The sequence below is a fragment of the Rutilus rutilus genome, assembly GCF_951802725.1.
Source record: "Rutilus rutilus genome assembly, chromosome: 21".
NCBI lineage: Eukaryota > Metazoa > Chordata > Actinopteri > Cypriniformes > Leuciscidae > Rutilus > Rutilus rutilus.
The window spans coordinates 2,027,615-2,049,698 of NC_140226.1; the positions used below are offsets into that span (position 1 = coordinate 2,027,615).

Genomic DNA, 22,084 nt, shown 5'->3' on the forward strand with positions numbered 1-22,084 from the left:
TTTTTTTCAAATGATGAATACATTTTGAATGTTTTTAGGAATCAAATGTTAAATGAACAAAACCTTTAAAATAAAAAATATATATATATACAGTGGAATGAAATAAACCTGTAAAGTTTGGTGTAAGAGCTGCTAAAGTGGTGATTTCTCATTTAGATTCCTGTATGTATTGGAAATGGACCCTTTTCTCATTTGTGAAAAGTCTCAGAAGCAAAAGTCATAAATGTCTATAGCGGTGAATGGGAGATGACCGCAAATATAATTTTTGTATTTGCATTTGCTCTAATAGTAAAAGAAAAAGTCTGTGATAGCGTTTCTACGACTTTCCAAAAGAGGAAAATATATAGAGAAAGATGTAAATCTTTCCGCCACTCCATCAGCTGTTGTATTAGAAACACCCTCGTGTCAATTTGTTTGTCATTTACTGCCAAGGTAATATATCACAAGGTATAGCATTATAAATGTGTATTAAGTCCGCCTGTAGTCAATCATTTTTTCCCTTAAAACTCATCTTTAATCACCAACATGACATATTTAAACCCTTTTTCCTTGAAAGAAAGTCTTCATGCCTTAAAATATCTTGAATGTAACTCGACACCCTTGCCTCATTTAGTATTCGCGATTCTATGAATATGCAAATTCACCCCGCCTCCACTCACTCACTCAGCTCAGAGATCCACTGGTTGACGATCACACGTTGATCTGATTGGTTACAAGGTAGTTTGTGACGTCAGAAACACCAGCGATTTCAAAGTGTGTTTTTGAGACTGTCTTTGGTTCACTGCAGTTTTAAGGTAGCCTGGCTAACGTCAGACCAAGTCTCATTGAGACTTGGTCTGGGAACTACGTGCGCATTTTCTCGTATTTGAGGCGTGGTTTACGAATGCCCAGAGCCGTTTATTGGGCGCTATGAATGTCTATCAAATGCGCCTGTATGTAGCTCATAGCCAATCGCTTCAATTATACCAGATGACGTATGTAGAGTGAGAGAAATTCGACGAGGAAAAAGACGATGGGTCAAAGATTTATTTGTACACGATGGCGTTTAGCGAATATTACCGTTTGTGCAAGATAAACATGAGGGTAGAAGGTAACGTCGAGTCTGATATAAACAAACTGCTTCGGTGTCGTCATCATCTTGCTGCTCCCTCCCCGTTCTGTGATTGGTTCCCTTTTTCAGGGGAAAAATTGTCCCATGGTGTCCAGACTGCCATAGCAGCGTGAATAGAATCGCGCTGCGAGCAAGGCAGTATGGGGAAACCCAGGCTAGTTTTAAGGAGGAAATGCTCAGCAATGGTGTCGACTTATGAACTTACACATGCTTTGTCTTAAAGCATATTAAAAACACCACATAGACACATAAACAACATTGAAAGCTGGATTTTCACCACAGGGGGACTTTAAATGTACATGTTGGATGTTTTATTTCCTCTAGTCTGAAAGAAGACAAGTTATGTAAGCAAAATAGGCCAAAATCTGTAAACTTGACCAGTGCATGTTCAAGTTCAAGTTCAAGTTACTTTATTTATACCCGAAGGTAGATTTTGTTTGCAGTAGAGTCACACATCATCACACATTACCACACATCATGTAAAAACAATGGTGTCTTGAAGTCCAGACTGAAGAAGCACGTAAGGAAAGAAAGCCGTATTGTAAGAACTTGTGACCTGAAAAGAATTTGCTCTAATTTGAAGCTCATGAAATCTAATGCAAAACTTGAGAATCCATTTGTGCGCAGTTCACTGGCTTGGAAGTTGACTGGATTAAATCTGAGTTTTATAGGATAATAATGAGTTAAGGACTTTTTTGCCGGCGTATCTCTCCTTGGGGCTCTGCTTGGACTCTGCTTGTCTAAAGGGCAGCGGGAATGGACGTGCAGACAGATGAATGGTGCTTGGACTGAGCTTATTTGTGTTTAATGTGCCATAAGGGGGTGAGGTAATTAGCTTTAGGTCAGGTAGTAAAACAGGTGCAGATGAATGAACGCCGTGCAGCTCATGTAAATGAGAGATGATCTTGACTGTCTGAATATTTTAGGCCAGTATGGATGTAGTTGGTGCAGATCTGCTATATTCACCTGGTTTCAGATGTTCATTATGTCGACAGGCAGAAAGTTACAACAGCTACGATGACGATGCACAATGCAAAAACATTAATGGCATAATACTGTATTGTAATTAATGGAAATTTCGTGTTTTGTTCTATTATGGCGCCGTCAAAAGTACATGTGTGGGTCAAATTTGGTGCAAATATATCACTTTGTTTTGGAGTTTAAACATTTATATGTATGAGCGCATTATAAATGATTCATGGGCGACATTGATTGGATTTTTTTGCCACTTACTATCAAAATTTTAACATTGGGGTATTAGCAAATTGCCAGCGACCTATGTTTCCGAACTTCCTACGGTGGTTTCGTCTCGATCGGACGGTTCTGAAGATATTAGCGGAAGTTTTTTAAGTGCTAAATCACAATGTTGCACAAACCACAAGGTGAAACTTGCCATGTTTGGTATTGTTGGACTCTGGAAGGATTCAAGAGTCTAATGAGATGACTCCCGTAAAAATAAGTTGACCACACCCAACATTATAAGTATTTGAAAATTTGATTTTACCACTAGATGGCGCTGTCTCAAAACTTCTCAGGCTCCTTCACGGCATTGTGCGAATGACCCATACCGAGTTTTGTAACGATACGCTAATGCGTTCATAAAATACAGCATGTTTTTAATACTTTATGATTTTCAATACAGCATTTTACTACAAAATTCAAAATGGCTGACGGCCAAAATAACTGATATGGGAAAACTGGATATCATTCGACTCCGCATGCCACCCTGATTCTAACGAGACCACTACTCTATGATTTTTGGACAAATGTTCAGAAGTTATTAGCAAAAGTAACTATTTTTCATATCTCCGGACCAGTAGGTGGCACTGCGCCGAAAGACAGCACGTAGCCTCAGGTCATGCTTGTGATGACATGGACCAAGTTTGGTCTGAATACGATAAAGCATTGAGGAGATACAGCCTTACGTCTATTTTCGCAAGCGCTACATAAAATGTGTTTTTTGAAAACGGTTTAACAAATCGGCTTGAATTCCATAACTTTTTTTAGCACGGTCTGAAGATGATCTGGTTTATATTTCGTGAAAATTGGAGCAACGGCCTTGGAGGAGTTAGAAAAAGTAGGTTTTTCTGACAATTTAGTTCTAATTGAATTTTGTTTCTAGCCCTTGCGATTCAAAAGTTATTAGCACAAATGTAAGTCAAACTTTGGACAAGTGGTGGCGCTAGAGGGATTGAGATAAAGACTCCAAATTTGCTCCGGTGAATGTTTGGACTTACCTCTATCAGTGTGCCAAATTTCATAACTTTTTACCATACGATTCTATGGGCTACCATTGACTCAAGTGCAAGAAGAAGAAACGGAAACGGAAGAATAATCATAATAATAGGAACGCCAGCCTTCGGTGCTTGGCCCCTAATAATGCAGACTTCATCAAATATGATGCAAATTCAGCTCAATTCAGTTCAGTGTTGATTTAGTTCTGTTCATTGTGCAAATTATGCAACAAGTTCAATTCTGCTGTAAAGCAGCTCTACAGAAGACAATAATGTCATTATTCAGATTAATTCAGTTCAAGATTTGTTCTCATCCAACAATGTCAGTGCAGTTAAATCAATAATATTACTGCATATTAACCCTAACTGAGCAAGCAGAAGTGGCGAGGAGCAAGATCAGGGTGACAGAAGTAGAGAAAAAAACACCAAGATTATGATCATGCCACTTCCCAGGTTCAGTTTCACTGATTTCCTTCATAAGGAGTGGAGCGAGACACACAGTTACATGATGCAATTCATCTCTTTTACTTTATTTTCCCTCTGCATCCTAGCTTTAAATATCAGATTTGCAGCGTGCTTGATCCTTTATTTAAAATCAAGACGTTAATGAAGATATTATAAAACAGACTCCCTCTCAGCAGTTTGAAATCAATCATTAAAATTTGTTTTAAAGGCATGACTAATTAAAAAGGATATTTAAATAGGATTGAATTTTAATGGCGTTCTCCCTGTTACCTTTGTGTGGGGTTAACATGAGAGGAGAGGAGATTAGATATTCTCACACTAATTATGAGCGGTGTTCCCCAGGGCCGGGTAATGGGGCCGCTCTCGTTCTCATTGATCCCCTGCAGATCCGAGCGCGCCAGCATGATCCTCTGAAAACAGGCCAGCTAAAGTGCAGGTTCCCTCAGGGCTTGTGGTTTGGACCCTGATCTCTGAGGTCAGGCGGGAAGAAAGGCGCTTTTCTGCGGTTCGCTCTAGTGTGGTACACGACAATCATGAGCGGACGGGAAAATATGGGCTTGTGTTATGATGGGTTGTCATGGTTTGTTGTGAAAAGTGGTGAGAGTTTAACCTCTTGATGGATTTGAGTTTGTACAAGGTTTTGCAGTAGTAGTTTTGGCCACTTTATTGCACTTTCCATTAAAAACTGACATATGACGAGCGATGAAAGCTTCATGTGGGGTGGGAGATCACGGTAGCTTTTCCCCCAGTTTTACACTCATTGTGGACTGAATGCATCAAGCTCAGCCGTTGAACTCTATTACAAAAGCTATATTGGTAACATTTTACAGTAAGGTTCATTAGCTAACATGAACTAAGAATGAACAATACTTCAGCATTTATTAATCTTAATGTTTATACAATTGTAATATCTTATAGTTGCATTTAGCAGAGTAGAGCTGTAAATATAGTTAAATAAAGTCCCCCTGTGGTGAAAATCCAGCTTTTACTGTAGTTTATGTGTCTATGTGGTGTGTTTAATGTGCTTTAAGACAAAGCATGTGTAAGTTCATAAGTCGACACCATTGCTGAGTATTTCCTCCTTAAAACTGCAGTGAACCAAAGACAGTCTCAAACACACGCTTTGAAATCGCTGGTGTTTCTGACGTCACAAACTACCTTGTAACCAATCAGATCAACGTGTGATCGTCAACCAGTGGATCTCTGAGCTGAGTGAGTGAGTGGAGGCGGGGCTCATTTGCATATTCATAGAACCACGCATACTAAACGAGGCAAGGGTGTCGAGTTACACTCAAGCTGTTTTTAGACATGAAGACATTTTGTTCAAGGAAAAACATTTAAATGGGTCATTTTGTGATCAAAGATGAGTTTTAAAGGATACAATTATTGACCACAGGGGGACTTTAATATTACAGTACATTGAGTGTACTGTGTTTTTATTTAATTTGTGGGAAATAATATACATTTATAAGTAACTTCAAACATTTGGTTTTTGCTTACAAAATCACACAAATCAGGGTTTTTAAACTATATTTAGTAATTTCCCAAATTTTGCTACTAGACATCATTTAAAATACGCCTGCACATATTTAGTTTGGTTGAGATTGAAGATCATTTTCACAGACCATTGGTTAAAAAAGATAAAACGAAAGTATATCCCGAATCATGGAAAGTTCCACGTATGTTTGAGTCCCGTCCTGGAGATGCTCTGTGTCGGATTATATGTGTTTATTATGTCTGGCCGTTGTTGATGTGAGCCGGATTTGATTCCCGCAGCGGCCATGTTGTGTGAGCTATGCTAGCTCATGATATATGAATAACTTGTGTGTTTGTTTATGGAAAGGCTTGTGTACAGAGAGAGGCAGATCACAACCAGCTGGCAGTGCATGATGGTCTCGTGAACTTCCATGACTGACATCTCCAGTTTATCACATTCGTGATGCATTTGTATTGACATGCTAAAATATTTTCAGAGTGACGTGCGTATGTTGACCTGCGGCTCTCAGAGGAGTCGAGCGGTTAAAGCAGATCTGTGTGCACACACACATTTGCACAGTCAAACAGAGCAGCGGACGTGTTGTTAGTGTGTTAAACACTAACACTTACACTCTTGTGTTGTGTGTGTGTGTGTGTGTGTGTGTGTGTGTGTGTGTGTGTGTGTGGCAGGTCTGGATCCAGAGAGACATTTAGGAAAAACCCTGGCGGAGATGGAACCGTATCTGCACGAGGTCAGAGGGAAATAATAATAATAATAATAATAATAATAATGATGAACCTCCTTCAGCTGTTTCTGCTTCTGCTTTCACATCAACTCAAGTCTCCTTCATTTATACAGCGCTTTTAACATATAGATCGCTTCACAGCGGCTTTACAGTGATAACAGGAGATTACAGTAACAGAGAGTGTTTAGGTTTTACAGCAGCTCTACAATAAAGTTATTGTCCAGATAAAGTTTTGATTGATTCAGATCAAGTGTTTCACTATGTCAGGCTGTTTTGACTGATGACACACTGATTCATTTGTTTCGTGCAAATCAGCTTCATGATGTTCTTTAAGGTTTAGTCCAGTATCACACATAATCAGGTGAGATGGAGAACCTTTCATTGTAAAATCATTTATTCACTGCAAATCCACATCAACTCATGTTGTTTAATACAGTGCGGATCAGAAAAATACAGGAAAAAACTGTGATATTGCACAATATTATTACAGTGTAAATCAGCTGTTCTCTATGTGGATATGTTGTGAAATGTAATTAATTCAGCATCATTACTCCAGTGTCACATGATCCTTCACAAATCATTCTGATATGATGATTTGATGATCAAGACACATTTCTGATTATTATCAGTGTTGAAAACTGTTAATATTTCTGTGGAAACTAATACATTTTATTTCTCAGGATTCTTTGATGAATAGAAAGTTTAAAAGAACAGCATTTATTTGAAATATAATCTTTTGTAACATTATAAATGTCTTTACTGTCACTTTTGATCAATTTAATGCGTCCTTGATGAATAAACATATTATTTTCTCTTTTCTTTTTTAAATCTTACTTGGAGAAATATTAAGCAGAAAAAACTATTTTCAACATTGATAATAATCAGAAATATCTCAAATCCTCATATTAGAGTGATTTGTGAAGGATCATGTGACACTGAAGACTGGAGTAATGATGCTGAACATTCAGCTTTGATCACAGGAATAAATTACACTTTAATATATAATCACATAGAAAACAGATGATTTACATTATAATAATATTTAAATATTTTTACTGTATATTTTGATCAAATTAATGCAGCCTTGATGAGCAGAAGAGACTTATAACTTTTTTAAATAACTTTTGACCGGTAGTGTATATAAACATTTGCTATTAATAGCCAGCAAAAAAAGAACTATATCATGTAATTAATAATAACTGTGATGTTGCTGTAATATGAATATGTAGTGACGGTGTGATGTTTGCGACAGCTTTCAGAGAAGTATGGAGTTCACATCTGTGGGGAAGGAGGCGAGTACGAGACCTTCACCGTTGACTGTCCGCTCTTCAAGAAGAAGATCGTCATGTAAGTCTCAAACACAACGCCAGTATGTGCTTATCGTGTGTGTGTGTGTGTGTGTGTGTGTGAGACTGTGTGCTCTGTGTTTCAGTGACTCTGCGGAGACCGTGATCCACTCGGCCGATGCCTTCGCTCCTGTGGGATACCTGCGCTTCACACGCATGCACACCGAGGACAAAACAGAAGTACGGTTCAGCCTAAACCAGGCCTGTCCTGCACCTGACCTCCACTTATGAAGTTAGTCGTGTCAGTGTGTGTGATGTCAGAACCAGCGACTGGCTCTTCGGTGCTATTTCCAGAGCAATGCACATTTCTATGAGTTCAAGCCTTCTCTGGGAATCGAACCCTTCCAAAACTTTTGTCAGCGGAAGCTCCTGGACCTAAACTATTAGTAATACTTATATTATTATAAGTTCATATTTCAATTATGTAACAATGAATTTTCATGTTCGCGGTTCTGATGTAGGCTAATGGTCACATGACATGGAAGTAAACAGACAAAATACTTTTTCTGAAGGACATTTGTTTTGTGTTTAATTTGTATTGCTTTTATTAAACTGTATATATGTGTGTGTATGTGTGAAATGGGCTAGCCAAGCTCTCCGTGGCCCTGAGAAACTTTGCATTTGCTCATAAATCTTTTGTGATGGAAATAGTATGAGATGGGAGGCAAAATATATTTTGTTTTTTGGGGGGAACTCAATCTATCCGGGAAACACAATTTCCAGAAGCATTCAAATAAAATAATAATTATAATTATAATTATATAATATAATATAATGTTTTTTCCCAAAAGCACACTATAAGCTGCTCATGTGTAAATGAAATCACAGCCGCTCTTTGTTCTGAAACACGCAGCGCAACAGACTATATACTGTAAAGTATTCAATCCTTTTACCCTTAAAGGGGTGGTTGATTATGATTTGACTTTTCTAACTTTAGTTAGTGTGTAATGTTGATGTTAGAGCATAAACAACATCTGCAAAGTTCAAAGCAAAGGGAGATATTTGCTTTTACAGAAATCTTTTTTTAAGGACTACAACAAACGGCTGGTAGAGACTACACCACATTCCTCCTGGGTTAGTGACATCACAAACCCTAGAATTTACATAAACCCCGCCCCCGGGAACGCATTTATAGATTATCATGACAGAATATGCTAATCAATGACTAGACGATAACTACACATCAGCAACATAAATTCATCAACTAACCATTCTACATGTTGTCACTTCTTCTTGAGTCTCTCCATCATTGTCTGAATCCGGTTTGAACATAAAAGGCTAAAAGATTTTGAAGTTTTTAGTGTGTGTGTGTGTGAGGTAAAAGGAACAAGCTCTTTAAGCTCCGCCCCCTGTGCCGAGAGCAGCAGCTCATTTGCATTTAAAGGGACAGACTCAAAAACTGTGCGTTTTTGCTCACGCTCAAAAAGTGACAACTTTAACATGCTATAAAAATATCTGTGGGGTATTATGAGATAAAACTTCACACACTCTGGGGACATCAGATACTTATTTTACATCTTGTGAAAAGGGCATTATACCACCCCTTTAAAACTCATCTTAGATCACCAAAATGGCATAATTAAGCTTTTCCCTTTTTTCCTTGAAAAAAATGTCTTCATGCCTTAAAATATCTTGAATGTAACTCGACACCCTCGCCTCATTTAGTATACGAGGTTCTATGAATATGCAAATGAGCCCCGCCTCCACTCACTCACTCAGCTCAGAGATCCACTGGTTGACGATCACACGTTGATCTGATTGGTTACAAGGTAGTTTGTGACGTCAGAAACACCAGCGATTTCAAAGCGTGTGTTTGAGACTGTCTTTGGTTCACTGCAGTTTTAAGGAGGAAATACTCAGCAATGGTGTCGACTTATGAACTTACACATGCTTTGTCTTAAATCATATTAAAAACACCACATAGACACATAAACAACATTAAAAGCTGGATTTACACCACAGGGGGACTTAAATTTAATTGCAGCTTTCGATTTAATAAGATATATCGCTATTTGAGTTTAGTGTGTTTAATTTCATGTCACATTAAAATTGAATCAATCATTGTTTTTGGTCCACTCTCAAACCCCAGTGTTTCACCAGTGATGTACAGAAATGCTCTGTCAGTCTCCTCATCAGGAGGGCGCTCTGCCAGCTCTCTTCTCTGTGTGTCCCGTGTGTAGGAGACTGTGACGTCTGCAATATTCACCCGTGCCTGAAAGCAGGCCTGCCGTAACACACACGTCCGCTCACATCATCCTCTGAGTGCTCAGGTACGCTGGGAAGGTTATTCATGTGACTTTGTGTTGAGCGTTTCCTCTAACTGTTGTTGTGATGATGTCCTTAAGGAGTGTGTGCTGTTCATGCCCGTGTGTGTGTCCATACTACTCCTCTCGTGTTATAATGCGGCACGTGAACGCATCCGTCAAGGTCACAGTGACCTTTAACCCCTCACCAGACACACCCCAACCATTGTGCATTACATTCGAAGTGTGTCGTGATAGTTTTATGAAAGCAGCAGACTGAAATGTAAAACTATATTCATTGCAGATGTGTATTGAATATTGATGCACAGTATCTGCAGACCAATCAGAAACCAGCGTGTGTTTTATAATCAGCAGGCTATGATGATGTTGGGCTGTGGATCTGCTCTTGTGGAGGAGTTGGTGTGTTTCGGGTCACGCCGTGTCCTCAGTCTCAGCTTCTGGCTCTGCGCGGTCGCGTGTTTATTTGTGTGTGTGTTCTGCTGTGTGTTGGTGGAGGATCGGGGATGAAAACACATGGCCTGAGAAGGCAAGCTCTCTCGCCCGCAGCGCAGGGAAACCCTGCGAGAGAAGCTCAGTCGAGAGCACTCTCCGTCACGCTGACAGATCCACGCTGACACGGCTCTGGGGGGGGTGTGTGTGTGTGTGTGTGTGTGTGTTCCTCCCCTGCACACACACACACTGCAGCATAATTAACCGAATTATCATACGGTCAGCTGCAGATGACAGCGGGACATTAAAGAGATCTGAAATATTTATTAAAAATGTGGTGTGTTCGGCATGCTGTAATCAGGTGGTGTGTGTGTGTGTGTGTGTGTGGCGTTTGAGGGGGTCTTCTTGCACTACATCACAAATGTTACCGTGAGAAAAGCAAACCCGCGGGTGTGACCCGGATGACCCCTGGAAACATCGGACCGAACCGGCTCTGGGAACACGCAGACGTGTGGAAGCCCAGTTTCTTTCAAACATGAGGGGAAAAAAATCATAACTATAATATAAAAAGTCATTATGAGAGAAAGTCGAGTATTATGACAAAAGTTTGACTTGGATTTTTACTTTTTATCTCATAATTGATTATCATGTCAATTTCAACACTTATTTCATAATCAGAGCTTAGTATCTTATAATTTTGCTGTTTGTAATCTCATGATTATGACTAAGTATGTCCTAATTTTGAAACTTAGCTCATAATTATGACTTAAAAAACACAATTATGAGATAAAAAGTCACAAGACACTCAAAATTTTGACTTTATCTCATAATGCCTTAGCATCTTATAATTTTGACTTTTTTTCTGATAATTATTAGTTTCTTAATTTTGATACTTCATATAATTATTAGTATGTCAATTTTGACACTTATCTCGTAATTGACTGAATATCGTAATTTTGACTTTTTATCTCATAATTGACATTTCGTAATTTACTTTTTATCTTATAATAATGACTTAATATATTATAATTTGTACTTTTTCTCATAATTATTAGTATGGCAATTTTGACACTTATTTCTTAATTTTGACTTAGTGTCTCATAATTTTGAATTTTTATCTCATAATTGATTAACATTTCTTAATTTTGATAATTTCATACAATTATTAGTTTCAGTGTTGACACTTATCTCATAATCAGGGTTTGAAATTAACACCAAGTAATTTATGTATGAAACCCTAATTTTATGTATATATTTCAATAATCTATAATAAGAAGTATTAGAAGAAGTTCTGAATGGCTGGTAACTTAAAAATTTAGTAGCCAAATTGGCCGGTGGGTGAAAAAGTAAATTTCAAACCCTGTTCATAATTACTAACATCTCATAGTTATCTCATACTTGCGACATTTATCATAATTGTGACCTATCTCATAATTGTGACTTTTTATCTCATAATTGTGACTTTTTATCTCATAATTGTGATTTAAAAGCATGTGGTGGTCATGGGCTTCCACACAGAGATGATGATCATATTCATATATTTTCCAGCGTATCAGCCTGCAGGTTGACTGATCAAGCGTGTGTGTGTGTGTGTGTGTGTGTGTGTGTGTGTCGTCTCCTGCAGGGCTCGGGAGCACTGCCTCTCAGTGGATGTCCTTGCCAGAACACCATTGACAAGATGACAGAAGAGCTGGAATATGCTGATAAAACTCCAGACGTCCAGCGAGCATGTCCATCAAACGCTGAGCGCAGTTGTCAGCCGGAGCAGGGTGAGGAGTGTGTGTGTGTGTGTGTGTGTGTGTGTTCTGCTATAAAGCACATCATATTGTCTGCCTGCAGTATAACTGTTACTTCACTGAAATTCCTTCAAAATTGTATTGATTAATCAACACCAAAACAAAAGTAGCACAGTATAAGACACTATGCTAATGCCATGTTTATGATTGGCGAGCCGGGCAGTAGATCATGTAGCATCATTACAATAGCAAAACAAAAGCACAGACCTAAAGAAGAAGCTCATTGGCCGCATCACATTTCCAGGGAACGGCCCTGGTTAATACAGTGTTTTTGGGGGGATGAACCATGTGTTTTGGATATTGCCATTATTAATTCCATGGTGTTTATAAATTATACAGTATATTTATGTGTAAAGTTGATCGTTCAGCACCATGATGTTCTCTATGCCAGAAAAGAGCTTCCTCTTACAGTGAATATAAAACTCTACACACTCCTGTTGAAACAGCTGGTTTTTCTGATGTATCTTTTTTCACCATTAATTTAAAAACTACAACCTGTGCAGTTACTGACAACCAAAGACACGTTTCAGAGAGAAATAACCTGAGTGCGTCACTAACATCAGTGCATTTTTCAAGTCCATGTGAATCCAGTTGTTGATGGAGTGAATTAAAATAAGAATTATCTTGATTTTTAGTTGTTGGATTATTTTAATGCTTGTTTTATTGTGTTTAAAATCATTTTAAGTCACCACTAGCCGTTTAACAACCAACTAGTCAATTAGTGTGGCATGCTAGCATAGACAGTTTCACAGTAAAACCCTCTCAGTAGAGTAGTGTCTTTAAAGGAGCAGTTCATTTCAGAATTAAAATTTCCTGATGATTTACTCTCTCCCACGTCATCCAAGATGTCCATGTCTTTCTTTCTTCAGTGGAAAAGAAATGAAGGTTTTTGAGGAAAACACTCCAGGATGTTTCTCCATATAGTGTCTTCAATGGGGTCCAACGGGTCGAAGGTCCAGATGTGAGTTTCAGTGCAGCTTCAAAGTCTCGACACGATCCAGCCGAGGAATAAGAGTCTGATCTAGACAAACCAGCCGACATTTTAGAACAAAATAAACATTTATATACTTTTAACCACTAATGCTGGTCTTGCACTATCTGTGATGCGACACACATTACGTAATCAGGGTGAAAGGTCACGCGTGTTCCGGGTCAGAAATGTAGAGTCGGGTGAAAAACTCTCATCTCATTTTCTCCTCCAACTTCAAAATCATCCCACATCATTGCTTTACCTTTTATTTATGTATTATTTTTAGTAAATGGCGTTTGACTCAGTCTTTGCACGTTCTCTTAGTAAACACTGGATCTGTTCTTGCACCTACGTCACGCTTGACCTTTCACCCTGATTACGTAATGTGTGTCGCATCACAGCGAGTGCAAGACCAGCATTTGTGGTTAAAAGTATATAAATGTTTATTTTGTTCTAAAACGTCCGCTGGTTTGTCTAGATAAGACTCTTATTCCTCGGCTGGATCGTGTCGAGACTTTGAAGCTGCACTGAAACTCACATCTGGACCTTCGACCCGTTGGACCCCATTGAAGACACTATATGGAGGAACATCCTGGAATGTTTTCCTCAAAAACTTTCATTTCTTTTCCACTGAAGAAAGAAAGACATGAACATCTTGGATGACGTGGGAGAGAGTAAATCATCACCAATTCTGAAGTGAACTACTCCTTTAAAGGGACTATAAGTAGAGTTCAGAACCGTGTTATTAGTCGTTTAACGAGTTTGTATCATCAATGTACACAGTGCTTGTTTCCAATGTAAGTCACCAGCTTTTCCCAGGGAACGGATGAAACGTGTGTAATGCACATGTATAGATGATGATGATGATGATGTTGTGTTGAAGGTCGTCTGCCGTCACACTCATCCAGGAGTCCGTCGGGTTTCCAGTGGATCGGTGGCTTGACGGCGCGTCGGTCCGAACACACACACGTCCAGAGCCAGACCCGGCACATCTTCACACTCCTGCAGAGTAAGATCAGTGTGTGATATAACATCACAACACACGTGCGTTCGGGAAGAATCATCTTAATTCAAACAGAAACAGGATATTTTTCTCACACCATTGGCAGATAATAGTGTTTGTTTTAAGCAAAAACTCTCCTAATTTGTTATTATTTCCCCAGAAAACAAGACATAATATCTTATGGTACTTTAGTAAATGCATCTTGATTTAAGAGTTTTTTGATATTTGAACTGGAAACAAGACAAAAATACTAAGTAAGAAAGCCTTTTTTGCAGTGACAGTGTTGAGTTTGTGTTGTTTTTGCCCTGAATAATGAAGAATATGAAGAGCTTCTGGGCAGTTCAGCCCATCACACGCTGACGGCACACAGGCCTTTGTTCACACACACGCTTTCATCGCTCTTGTTGTGCTGGTAAAATGCACTTTTAAGAGGTACAGGGGCTCTTTCTTCGGGACCGCTCTTCTTCACACGAGTGTCAGCGGCTCCATCTGTCACGAAACACACTTCAGATTAAACGAAGCTCTTCTATCGCCCGCAGAACTTGCACAAGAGCGGCCCGTAACAGCACAGAGAGCAATCTTTAGCCGGAGCGGCTCCAGATGAAAAGCATATTTAATCTTTTTCGTCTTACTTCGCCAAACAGCTTCACAGCGCTGAGACAATATTAAACAAGTTAATATTTAATGACCGGCTTTCTTGTCGAGCGAAGTGCGCTGAAACGCAAACGCCTGCGAAGGAAAAACAAACTCGCCGGCGTGTGAAAGTCTAATGGGGTCTCGGGCGCTTCCATTGTGCGTGCGGCGGGGTGTTGAAAACACTGTGTTTTCATGTGCGACGTGTGTGTTTGTGCGTCTCTGAGCCTGAGGTGAGAAAGCAGGATTTCTTAGAAGTTCAGCCGCAAACTCGACTAATGAAACATGAATTCAGCCCTTTCTGAAACAAGCGAGATGCTCTTAGATCTGGGCAAAGTGAACTAAAATCAAGCCAGTCAATCTGCCAGTGGGGAACGCTCAGCTGACCTGGAAGAGCTCTTGAAAATAGTCACTAATAAATGCTATTGGATCTTAACACTAGACAAACATGCTGAAAACTGCAGCTTTCACTGAAGAATTGAATAATAAATAAATAAAGTGAAAATAGAATATTTGATCTTAAATCCAGGCACTAGAAATACTGTTGGGTCTTAAAACTAGACAAACATGCTGAAAACTGCAGCTTTCACTTTTCATAAGCTCTAAATAATATAGCCCCTTTCACACAGAGATTCCGGAAAATACACGGATAAAGTGACCCGGGATTTGACCCGGGTTCATTTGATTTTGGTTCATTCACACTGCCAGTGATTTTCCGGAATCAGAGAGTGCGTTCACACACAACCCGTGTATGTCCCGGAAAGACACGTGACATCGATGTGACTTGTAATGTCTCAGCAGCGTCTTCAGTTTGCTTATGAGCTGCGATTTCTCTCTCGAGAAACCACGCTTGTGCATTTATTTCTCTGATTCGATCATAAAATTGCGCATTTCGTACCGTTTCACAGCTGGCGAACGATCCCGGCTTCAGCGTCATCACTACGACACGGCATTATTACGGCTTTTGTTCACACAGCGCGCGTCCCGGGACTGAACACGGCAATGTTACTAGGTCCCCAACCCGGCATCGATCCCGGCATTAAACCCGGGTCGTGTTTGCGTTTACACAGAAGGCGTTCCGGCAATTTGCCGGCAATTTCCCGGGTTCAATGCGCTGTGTGAAAGGGGCTTAAGTCATTTTAGTGAAGATTGCATTAACTAGAATATTTAACCTTAAATTCAGCTTATTTAATTTAGTTTAAGATACACAATAATCTGAAAATAGATGAAAATTCTTAAAACATACCATTAAATTAATCATTTTAGTTCACTTTGCCTAGATTTAAGTGCATCTTGCTTTAGGGCATTTTATGTTATTTAAAAAAAAAAAAAATCACCTTTGACCTTTCTTAAGATTCTTGAAATTAGAATTTTTAGGAGTGGTATTATTATTAAAATTAGCACAACAATCTAATTGAACATGCACAAAAACTTGCACTTTACACCCATCACTTGTTTCTGGCCAAATCTGCCTCAGAACGAGCTATAGTTCGCTTGGCAAGACTGAAGAACACCAGTTTTCTTTAATTAAGATTTACAGTCTAGTGTGTGATGTATTTTATTAGACTTTTAAATCTTTCATGGCAAAAAAGCAAGCCATATTTCCTCTGAACAGGATAGTTTTGCCTGTGTGAGATGATGTGTTGAGTGTGTGTGTGTGTTCTCAGGGCGTCTGCAGGAGAGCGGCTGGCTGATGAAGCATGTGCTTCTGGTCCATCTGTACGTCAGGGACATGCAGGACTTCAGCCTCATCAACTCTGTGTATCAGAGCTTCTTCACGCTCGATCCGCCCGCCAGGTACACCACTGCTCCTGAGTCACTGGATAACACTTTAACTCCAAGCCTTTATCTATAATGCATTATAAAGGTATTTTAATGCATTAATGATGCTCCTTATAATGCATTGTATGAATAATTGTAACCGCAGTTATTGGTTACAGAAACCTTTAGAAAGTACAATGCATTAAAACAACCAATGATGCAACAAGAAATCTGTTCATATTATAATGGGTTTGACTTTTGTTACAGTCATTTATTAAAATATTTAATGCATTACTATTGTGCATTATGAATACCTTTATAATTCATGATGCATAAAGGTTTCAAGTAGTGTTAGTGAATCTTAGTTTTTTTACTCACAATTTATACCGGGTGAAATATTCTAGTGCTTGGAATAACTAGAAAAATGTATATTCATTATAAAAATGTAAAATATCCATAGATTTACATACATTTATTATTTTTCATGACTTTACCAGGTCTAGAAATCACACTTTCTCATATATGCAGGTTTCCAAGACCGTGTGAATCCTGAATGAATTAAAATGAAAAATATATATATAAAATTGACGAGAGAATATACAATTTATACCTGCTAATATGTTTTAGAGCTGAGAATAACTAGAAAAATGGGTATTTGTTATATATATTATATTTTATATATATATATATATATATATATATATATATATATTTATTTTGTCAAACCTTCAACACCCACAATGCACTTGATTTCGGCGGCTCTTCTGTGGATCAGACTTGTCTCTGGGCAGGAATATTAAATTGCAGATGTTCAGTCTGTAGTTTTAAAAGCTCTTGAGCTGTTCACAGGCAAAACGCTTCATTTTGTGGCATCCAGCGGATTTTACTGACCAATAAACGGTGAGATATCATGGAGAAAGAGCACACACTGTATTTACATTACACTACCAACAGAACAATACAAAGCGGGTTGAAAGTCTCCTCCTTTACCGGTGTTATATGTATGAATTTTCTTGTTATTAATCACTTTTTTATTGCCAGTGTTTTGAACAGCTTGTAACGAAACTTAAGAAACGAGACCTTCCCAGTAGGGGTGCGACGGATCGCCGTTTATCCGTACGGATCGGCTCCCCACGGATCGGCTCCCCACGGATTAACTGCTAAATTTAACCATCATAGAGTGAAAGTTTATCATTTGGACGTGTTTTGTCTTGGCAATTTACAAACTATTTTAAACATGGAAGGAGAGGTGAAAATTGGGATTCTTGAGTTATCTGTGCACACACACACACACACACACACACACACACACACCCGAAGCGCGTGCACACACAGAGAGAATGATGTCTAAATGCCCGTCTCGGAGAGTATTCTCTTGGTTCTGTCGTAAGTGAACAGTTAAGAAAGAAACCGGATGTTTGTCAGTATATTCGGTCTTAAAGTGACAGTAGCCTAATATTCCTGCTGTCATCTGTGTTATTAATGTTAATAAAACAACAAAATACAGCTTTAACAGAGATGAAACTATATTTAAATTCTACAGTGAACAAATATTGTTATTTTACATTTAGGCCTAATTATTAATTTCTGTACCTGAACACTACTGTTAGACTTTAACTTTGTTATTTAGTATTCATCTCTGCTTATAATTTGTGTATTTGTTCTTATTTTATTACTGACTGTTCACTTGTTTTTAATAATGATTGAACTTTAGCAGTTAGGCTAGTAGTTTTTGATATGGTATCGAAGAACTTCAAGTGAGCTTTAAGTAATAAATGAAAAGTTACATCCCCCCCATATATATATATATATATATTTTTTTTTTCTGATCTGAAAAATTATCTGATCCGTGGCTCAAAAACCGTAAATGATTCGAAACATGAATTTTGTGATCCGTTGCACCACCACTTCCCAGACTTCCTATGTTGTCTCTGTAAGCCTGATTTTTATGTGAAGGACTAGATACATTTTTGCTGAGAAAATCAAATGTATGTGACGTGTGCGTGCGCTGCTTATAATGTTCAGGATAATGCCGATAGAGCCTGTAATGTCAGTGTGTTGCAGTTGCTAAAATGTATCTAGTCCTTCACATAAAAATCAGGCTTTCATAGACAACATAGGAAGTCTGGGAAGGTCTCGTTTGATAAGTTTGGTTACGAGCTGTTCAGTGTGTGTTGTCTCATCAGGGTGTGTGTCCAGGCGTCTCTCCCGCTGGGTCAGCATCTTCAGATGGACGTTCTGCTTCACGATTGGACGACGGCGAGCGAGAACGACAGCTTTCCTCAGAGACACACACTTCACGTCCAGAGCCGGTCTCACTGGGCCCCGGCCAGCATCGGGCCCTACAGCCAGGCCGCACGGGTACACTTCAGCTCTCCATAGGGCCTTTCACACCGGCTAGCTCAGTGTACAAATCATGTTCAGTTTACGGTAAAAAACGGCAGCTGTGGTTGCCAGACATTTACCGTAAGAAACATTTTAGGTTTTAAAGACTTGAGTTAAATTTACAGTAAAAAAAACGTATTATCTAATATAATGTTAATTTACCGATATATTGAAATACTAAGATCCATTTGTACCACCAATCACAGCTGTGATGAGAGTCACCTGATCAATCAAAGCTCATCACAAACAGCTTTTCCACTAGAAAGTTAATAGTAATATATATAGAAGCTTCACAGTGTCATTCACACACACACTAATCACCATCATGATAACACATATGAAATTTAAAAAATGCAATAAACATTAATTTAACAATATTAAATGTAGCATTAAACCCTAATGTACACAACTGATTAGAAAAACTATGGAGAAACAGTTATTTCAACAAAAATACATCAAATGTGAAGAGTCACGCAGGGAATTGTGGGAATGTCAATTTATGTTTTTTAACTGTATATTATACAATGACTTCCAAAAAATTGACGTGTAAATTTAACGGTATTTGACTGTAAAATGACATTATCGTATTACGATAGATTTATCACAGTTATTCACCGTATAGCCTACAGTACGCAAACTTTCTGTTCACCAATTAACAGTTTTTCCCCGTAGCATTTTTACTGTTAAAATCACAATAATTAAAAAAAATTAAAAATTATTTTTTAGGAACTGAGTTCTGGGAACGAGCCTCCAGGGTGTTTCCTGAGAACTGATGGTTCCCTTAGGAACGTTTTCCTGGTTGCGTTCGAGCGCCAGTAGGAGCTCTGAGGTGACGTGAGACTCGCTTGTTGTTGGGACTTTTATTTTGACGGCACTGAGAACGACTGAACACACAGTTCACATTCTCCTGTTCATTAGTGTACGATCGGTCTAACAGTCCTGTAATACGATATTAGATAGAACTGATACACACAGAAAGTCGTCAGTGATGAAGAGTTATTAGCGGATGCCGTGTGGTTGTTGTTTCTCTTGGATCCTCGAAGTCACGTTGGGATTTCTCCTCATCGTAAAGATAAAGAGCTCCATCTATCCCTGTTTTCCATGTTCGTAGAGTTAGTTTCTGGAGTCAATATATAGGCTATAATCTGTGTGTTTACACAGCTTTTTAAAATGGCGGGTGCTGGTGTTTCGTGCGTTCGGCCAATCAGCGAACACTACAGTCACTGCGTTTACATGCAACCAATAGTCCATTAGTAATGTGACTGACGGCTCAAGCGCACTGAAAGCTTCATGTAAACGCCGTAATCGATCCGATTGAGCTCGACCCGACTGAGCTCGGCCCGACTCGACCCGACTGAGCTCGACCCAACTGAGCTCGACCCGACTGAGCTCGACCCGACTGAGCTCGGCCCGACTCGACCCGACTGAGCTCGACCTGACTGAGCTCGGCCCGACTCGACCCGACTGAGCTCGACCCAACTGAGCTCGACCCGACTGAGCTCGACCCGACTGAGCTCGACCCGACTGAGCTCGACCCGACTGAGCTCGGCCCGACTCGACCCGACTGAGCTCGACCTGACTGAGCTCGGCCCGACTCGACCCGACTGAGCTCGACCCAACTGAGCTCGACCCGACTGAGCTCGGCCCGACTCGACCCGACTGAGCTCGACCTGACTGAGCTCGGCCCGACTCGACCCGACTGAGCTCGACCCAACTGAGCTCGACCCGACTAAGCTCGGCCCGATTGAGCTCGACCCGACTGAGCTCGACCCGACTGAGCTCGACCCGACTGAGCTCGACCCGACTGAGCTCGACCCGATTGAGCTCGACCCGACTGAGCTCGACCCGACTGAGCTCGACCCGACTGAGCTCGGCCCCACTGAGCTCGACCCGACTGAGCTCGACCCGATTGAGCTCGACCCGACTGAGCTCGACCCGACTGAGCTCGACCCGATTGAGCTCGACCCGACTGAGCTCGACCCGACTGAGCTCGACCCGACTGAGCTCGACCCGACTGAGCTCGGCCCCACTGAGCTCGACCCGACTGAGCTCGGCCCCACTGAGCTCGACCCGACTGAGCTCGGCCCGACTCGACCCGACTGAGCTCGACCCGACTGAGCTCGACCTGACTGAGCTCGGCCCGACTCGACCCGACTGAGCTCGACCCAACTGAGCTCGACCCGACTGAGCTCGGCCCGACTCGACCCGACTGAGCTCGACCTGACTGAGCTCGGCCCGACTCGACCCGACTGAGCTCGACCCAACTGAGCTCGACCCGACTAAGCTCGGCCCGATTGAGCTCGACCCGACTGAGCTCGACCCGACTGAGCTCGACCCGACTGAGCTCGACCCGACTGAGCTCGACCCGATTGAGCTCGACCCGACTGAGCTCGACCCGACTGAGCTCGACCCGACTGAGCTCGGCCCCACTGAGCTCGACCCGACTGAGCTCGACCCGATTGAGCTCGACCCGACTGAGCTCGACCCGACTGAGCTCGACCCGATTGAGCTCGACCCGACTGAGCTCGACCCGACTGAGCTCGACCCGACTGAGCTCGACCCGACTGAGCTCGGCCCCACTGAGCTCGACCCGACTGAGCTTGACCCGATTGAGCTCGACCCGATTGAGCTCGACCCGACTGAAGTGTCGATCGGATTGAAAGGGGTGTTTATTCCTTTTCTAATCCGATGCAGAGAACATGTGAACACTTGATCAGATTGAACACCGAAACTGAAAGCACTGCGCATGTGCGATGACGTAGCAATAGTGTAATGATGTAGCAATAGCGTAATGACGTAGCAATAGCGTAATGACCGTAGCAATAGCGTAATGATGTAGCAATAGTGTAATGACGTAGCAATAGCGTAATGACGTAGCAATAGCGTAATGACCGTAGCAATAGCGTAATGACGTAGCAATAGCGTAATGACCGTAGCAATAGCGTAATGATGTAGCAATAGCGTAATGATGTAGCAATAGCGTAATGATGTAGCAATAGCGTAATGACCGTAGCAATAGCGTAATGATGTAGCAATAGTGTAATGACGTAGCAATAGCGTAATGACGTAGCAATAGCGTAATGACGTAGCAATAGCGTAATGACCGTAGCAATAGCGTAATGATGTAGCAATAGTGTAATGACGTAGCAATAGCGTAATGATGTAGCAATAGTGTAATGACGTAGCAATAGTGTAATGACGTAGCAATAGCGTAATGACCGTAGCAATAGCGTAATGATGTAGCAATAGTGTAATGACGTAGCAATAGCGTAATGATGTAGCAATAGTGTAATGACGTAGCAATAGTGTAATGACGTAGCAATAGCGTAATGACGTAGCAATAGCGTAATGACCGTAGCAATAGCGTAATGATGTAGCAATAGTGTAATGACGTAGCAATAGCGTAATGATGTAGATCTAAATGACGTAAATCTATCCCGATTTGATCATGTCAGAACATCAACC

General features: G+C 40.5%; 1 protein-coding gene across 2 annotated transcripts in view; it reads left to right on the forward strand.

The window, feature by feature from the left end:
• The window catches only part of dph6 (diphthamine biosynthesis 6), a 114,112-nt gene that overhangs the window by 35,781 nt on the left and 56,247 nt on the right, over window positions 1–22,084 (forward strand). For both annotated transcript variants that reach the window (XM_084393341.1, XM_084393342.1), the window contains exons 6-12: window positions 5,977–6,038; window positions 7,285–7,379; window positions 7,465–7,558; window positions 11,696–11,840; window positions 13,721–13,846; window positions 16,141–16,270; window positions 18,421–18,595. In XM_084393341.1, the coding sequence (XP_084249467.1) occupies window positions 5,977–6,038; window positions 7,285–7,379; window positions 7,465–7,558; window positions 11,696–11,840; window positions 13,721–13,846; window positions 16,141–16,270; window positions 18,421–18,595 (827 nt within the window). The remainder of the gene's footprint in view (window positions 1–5,976; window positions 6,039–7,284; window positions 7,380–7,464; window positions 7,559–11,695; window positions 11,841–13,720; window positions 13,847–16,140; window positions 16,271–18,420; window positions 18,596–22,084) is intronic.